Below are 5,533 nucleotides of genomic sequence, written 5' to 3' on the forward strand. Positions count from 1 at the left end.
ACGACGAAAACACACACACACACACACACCAACTGACCCAACGAATGAGCATTTGCAGCTCCTTTGCCTCCGCCATGGTTGCCTATCTTGAACACGCGGTTTCAATGCCACCACTTAACCTCCTCTTATCGAACTGTGTTGCCTCTGCCTCTGTGCTTGTGTGCGTTTGCTTTCGATGCACACACACACACACACACACACACACACGCCTCTCACAGCAATGCAGGTTGTATCTCCTCGACCAACTGATCCAAGAAAAGCGTTGTGGCAGCTGAAAATGATGGTGACGACACCATAAACTGTAGTCTGGAGGAGCGCTGTTTGTTGTTTGTGTTGTTTGTTGTTTGTGTTTTGCTTTGGCTGTGATGGGAGGCAAGATGCTGGTGCTGGTGCTGCTGGTGGTCGCTGCGCTCGCCCTGGCTGTGCACGCGCACCCACTGCGTAAGTACGAGCTGCACCAGTGGTGGTTGTTGCTATTTGTTTTTTGTTTTGTTTTGATTGCTACGTCACATCACTGCATTGCTTGTGGTTGTTTGTTTTGTGCTTGTCTGCTTCCGCTGACTTTCATTGGCACAACTGTGTGCTTGTGTGTGTGACAGGCAAGGACGCCTCGTCCAGTGACGATTGGGAGTGCGATCCGTTGGTCCCGGGCGTGTGCGCGTTCCCATTCCCCAACAACTTCTTCCGCGACTCCGCCACTGGGTACACATCGCTGCTCACCACGTGCAATGCGATCTTGCATGCCAAGTGCAGTGGCACGACTGCAAACGCATACAAGAGTGCACACATGTCTCCCTCCACGCACGCGCTTTCATTCACAGGCACCTACTCCTCACACCCACTTGACTTTGCCTTCCCCATTGACTGTGTGCAGCAAACTCAACATCACGACAAGGGCCATCCCCATGACCCACCTCAACCAGAGCATCGACCCCCAGATTGGTGGCTGGACTGACCTCGACGGCTTTTCGCGTGCGTATCGTGTGTTTGTGCATTTTTGTGTGTGTGTGTGTGTGTGTGTGTGTGTGTGTGTTTGTGCATTTGTGTGTGTGTGTGCATTTGTGTGTGTGTGTGTGTGTATGTATGCATGTATGTGGATGTGCATGAGTCTTCTTGTATGTACTTGTGTGTACTTGTGTCCACTTGCGTGTACGTGTGTGCACGGGTGGATGCAACATGCCCAACGCTGATTGTTTTCTCTGCCTGCTTTGTCACACTCATCTTCGCTCGCCCGGTCCACACCTGTACTGCGCTGCACTACACCGACACCCGTGCCTCTGTGCCTTGTCTCCAGCTATTCCGATGATCATGGCACAGTTCCCTGACCTCGACATGTCATCGTTGCCGCGGTGGTGGAACGTGGAGCGCTCTATGAGCAGTGACTCGCCGACCGTCCTCATCAACGCCGATAACGGCCAGCGAATCCCTCACTGGTGCGAGCTCGATCACTCCTCCGACCAGCAGCGCCCACAGGTGTGTATGTGTGTGTGTGTGTGTGCATGCGTGTACGTGTGTGCGTGTGTGTATGTGTGTGTGTGTGACCATGTGTGTGCATCGTCATGCATGTGTGTGCATATTTCGTCGAGTGCACACGACGTGAAATGAACAGATTCCTTGTGCACATCACTTGACACATACTCATTCCTCTCCACATCACTCCTGTTCCGCTTCCCCCTTCATTTGATGGCATCAAGGGATATGACCGCGCCCTCATTCTCTGGCCAGCGGAACGCCTCAACAACAGCGCAACTTATGTTGTCGGATTCAGGAACCTCAACACCACTCGCGGCGATGTACGCTGGTGTTGCGTGTTGTGCGTGTGTGTGTGTGTGTGTGTGTGTGTGTGTGTGTGTGTGTGTGTGTGCGTGCGTGTGCGTGTGCGTGTGCGTGTGTGTGTGTGCGCCCTCATGAGCTGGAGTGTGGTAACACGTTTTACAGCTTCATTTCAACCTCTCCTTGACACCACTCTCACCACCATCACCGCCGCCACCATCTCCATCAGCGCATTGCGGCGAGTCCGGCGTTCGCGTCGCTGCGTGATGGTTCATCGTCGCTCATCCCCTCCGTCAACACCCGCCGTCAACGATACAACAGCGCCATCTTCCCCGCACTCGCGCAGCAGGGTGCGTCGTTTCACACAGCTGTGGTGGTCGTGGCGGTGGTGATGTGAGGCTGATTGCGTGAGATTGCATGGGCCCCCATCGCACGAGTGAGGCTGTACATGGTGCTCCTTCTTCCCAACCGTGTGTCTTCGCACTAGCCCAGCTATCAAGCCCATGTGCCTCTTCACCTTCGCACCCAATGCACAAAACTGTACTTGCATTTCTTAACCTCTCTGAACCCTTTCTCGCAACACATGCATCACCATCCCCCCCCCCCGTTTCCGCTATGTACACGACAGGCTTCCGCCGGTCGTCGCTTGTGCTGGCGTGGGAGTTTACGGTGATGTCCACGCACACCATCACCAACCGCCTCGTCACGATCCGTGACGACGCATTCAAACGCACGCAGGATGGCATTTCGTTTAGCATTGAACACGTGGAGGAAAAACCCCGTGCAGGCGTTGCGCGCCAGCTGCGAGGCGTCATGAAGGTTCCATGGTACCTCAACCAGGAGGTGCGTTGTATCTGTGTGTGTGTGTGTGTGTGTGTGTGTGTGTGTGTGTGTGTGTGTGTGTGTGTGTTGGCATGTGTGCATGTGCGCATGTGTGTTGACATGTGTGCATGTGCGTGTGAGTGTGAGTGTGTGTGTCTGTATTTGTGCGTACCTCGTTATGATCACCGTTGCAACCCTTCTGAAGTGCTGTACACACCCTCACCACAACCACCACAACCACCACCACCACCACCACCATCATCGCCACTATCGCCACTGTCCATCATCATCATCATCATCATCATCATCATCGTTGTCGTCGTCAGGCGCCCGGCATGAGTGTTCGCATGGCGGTCAAGGACGGCGATCCCAACACGCCAGGTGCGATGGCGGCGTACTGTTAGCACGCCATGCGCTGTTGTGGCTTCCTGTCGGTGTTTTTTGTCGCAGGAACACGCAAGTACACGTACGCAAACACACACACACACACACACGTACACATACGCACATGCACACATGCACACACACACACACACGCACTCATACTCATACACACACACATACACACACACACACGTGCCGTCACGTCTCGCCAGTGTACAACGGAGAGGGCGCTGTGCAGTTCCTCGTGATCGTCCCGGAATCGCTGGCCAACAACGGAACACGCGGTGCCATTATGCAGTACGGGCACGGTTTGTTTGGGTCCATGTCTGAACTCGAAACAGGCTACCTTGATGACGAGGCAAACAGGTAACAGGGCAGTGGTGCGCGGTGGTGATGTGTTGCTTTGAAGTTAACAGGTTGTTGACACATGCCAGACGTTTGCAAACAGCACATCGTTGCCTGTGTGTCATCAAATCATCAATCACCCTCAGTCTTGCGTGTTTTGGATAGTTGGAGCTGTCTCCCACGCGCGTGCGATCACCATGATCACCATCACCACCACCACCACCACCATGATCACTACTATGTACCCCATCGCGTCGCACACTGCATGCCAGGTACGGGTACGTGCTAGCCGCCACCAACTGGCTCGGAATGTGCTATGAGGACGAGGTGCCGGTCGCCTCCATCATCGCTGAAGACCTTTCAAATTTCCCGGCAGTCCCAGACCGCTCCCACCAAGGTGCGTGTGTGTGTGTGCGTGTGTGTGTGTGCATGTGTGTGTGTGTGTGTGTGTGTGTGTGTGTGTGTGTATGTGTGTGTGTGTGTGTGTGTGTGTGTGTGTGTGTGTGTGTGTGTGTGTGTGTGTGTGTGTGTGTGTGTGTGTGTGTGTGCATGGCCCGTTTTCGTGCCGGCTGATGTGCCCTATCCTTCTTTCTACAATTTCACACACACACACACGCACACGTGCACTCACTCACACACACACGCACACGTGCACTCACTCACACGCACACACACACACACACACACAACCATGTCCACGCAACCCTCACCCTCCCCATATCATCAGGGTATTTGCATCACATCACCCGCGATCCCCTCCCCAACACGCCGGCGCACACCGTCATTGGGCACTATGGTCTTGGTGATGCGCAGGTGACCTGGCTTGGCATGCTCACGATCGGACGCAGGTGAGGGGGCGGGGGTACACGCGGTGGTGGTGGTGGTGGTGGTGGTGGTGGTGGTGAAGGAAGCCTGTGTTGTTCGATTGGGATGCATTTCGCACTGACAAAGAGCAAGCGGCAATCACGACAATGACGACCCTTACAACCACCACCATCACCACCACACAGTCACTTATCACTCAACTGATGTGATGTTATGTCTTGCACGTCTGGCTAACCACTGACTGCATCTATCCCATGCAATGAATCATTGGTCAGTGTGGGCGCACACATGTACAAGTCCAACGTTCGAGAGGCGAACGAGACGCTGTATGGGTTTGACTTCATCTCAGACGACACCACGCTGTCCACTCCTGGCCAGGTGTGTTTGTGTGTATGTATGTGTGTGTGTGTGTGTGTGTGTGTATGTGTGTGTGTGTGTGTGTGTGTGTTCTCTTGCAAGCATGTCGTTCCTTCATGCACCTTCCATGCGACCTACACCTTACTCTTCCCACCACCCATCCATTCCATCCACTCATCCAACCATTCCATCCAACCATTCCATCCAACCACGTGCGGTCAACTGTGACAGAACCTGGTCCAGGGCTGGGACTTTGGTGCACCCCCAGTCCCGCCCGTCAACATCCCCGCTGCCAAGAGCACGGATGCCCACGAGAAGCCACGCCGAACGATGACGGCACAGGAGCAGACGCACCGCTTCCTCACGCAGGGTGTCATCTACAACGCCTGCAACGGACCCTGCCATGGTGATGGCGGTGGCCTGTAGATGCACGTGCCAGCATGCTACTAGCCTCGCTCACACGATTGCGCGTTGTTTTTCTTCTTTCGTGCATGCCACTTGTGCCTGTTTTCTTGTTGTTGTTTCGTTTCGCAAAGGGTGGCGGTTGCCGTGTCACAGCCATCACCCGCCATCAGGCTGATGTGAGCTTTAGTGCACGTTGCTTTGGTCACTGCAAATTCACAGTTGTCGTCATGTGAGTGCATGCATGCGTGTGCACTGTGGTTGTTGCTGTGCCTGACTTTTCTCGTTTACCCTCTGCTTTGTGTTACATTACGCTACGCCACAGCAAATCAAACCAACGAAGCGGTGGAATGAATAACAGCGTGCATGTGTGTGTGTGTGTGTGTGTGTGTGTGTGTGTGTGTGTGTGTGTGTGTGTGTGTGTGTGTGTGTGTGTGTGTGTGTGCGTTTGTGTGTGTGTGTGTGTGTGCGTGGGGGGATAGTGCGGCCACCGGGCCGTAACAGCAACAGCAACTACAACACACCCGAGTGAGTGGGGTCATATGTATGCAGTCAGCCGTGATCGGTTTTGTGGACAACAGCACAGTTTAGACAAGAGGGGACGCACGTGGGGGTTTGTGTGTGG

The 5,533-nt window shown here is 54.3% G+C and overlaps 2 protein-coding genes across 2 annotated transcripts in view; one reads left to right on the top strand and one right to left on the bottom strand.

Annotated features, from left to right (window-relative positions):
* PTSG_10624 (uncharacterized protein) overlaps positions 1-76 on the bottom strand; it is a gene marked incomplete at its 5' end in the record, with an annotated part of 7,857 nt that extends 7,781 nt beyond the window's left edge. Inside the window, one exon of the mRNA XM_004988102.1 lies at positions 30-76. Within this exon, the coding sequence (XP_004988159.1) occupies positions 30-76 (47 nt within the window). The remainder of the gene's footprint in view (positions 1-29) is intronic.
* Positions 77-264: 188 nt separating this feature from the next.
* On the top strand, positions 265-5,257 carry PTSG_10625 (uncharacterized protein). Its single transcript, XM_004988103.1, has 13 exons — positions 265-441; positions 600-702; positions 875-972; positions 1,295-1,473; positions 1,695-1,793; positions 2,003-2,123; positions 2,402-2,616; positions 2,922-2,976; positions 3,192-3,345; positions 3,597-3,721; positions 4,052-4,172; positions 4,425-4,527; positions 4,738-5,257. The coding sequence occupies exons 1-13, from the start codon at positions 366-368 to the stop codon at positions 4,930-4,932; spliced, it is 1,644 nt and encodes a 547-aa protein (XP_004988160.1). The 5' UTR covers positions 265-365; the 3' UTR covers positions 4,933-5,257.
* Positions 5,258-5,533: the final 276 nt, after the last annotated feature.

The sequence above is a fragment of the Salpingoeca rosetta genome, assembly GCF_000188695.1.
Source record: "Salpingoeca rosetta unplaced genomic scaffold supercont1.38, whole genome shotgun sequence".
NCBI lineage: Eukaryota > Choanoflagellata > Craspedida > Salpingoecidae > Salpingoeca > Salpingoeca rosetta.

Coding starts and splice junctions, on each gene's coding strand:
- PTSG_10625 (XM_004988103.1), top strand. CDS start 366: ATGGGAGGCAAGATGCTGGTGCTGGTGCTGCTGGTGGTCGCTGCGCTC. Junction 3,346..3,596: donor CTTGATGACGAGGCAAACAG/GTAACAGGGCAG, acceptor ACTGCATGCCAG/GTACGGGTACGTGCTAGCCG. Junction 4,173..4,424: donor ATGCTCACGATCGGACGCAG/GTGAGGGGGCGG, acceptor ATCATTGGTCAG/TGTGGGCGCACACATGTACA.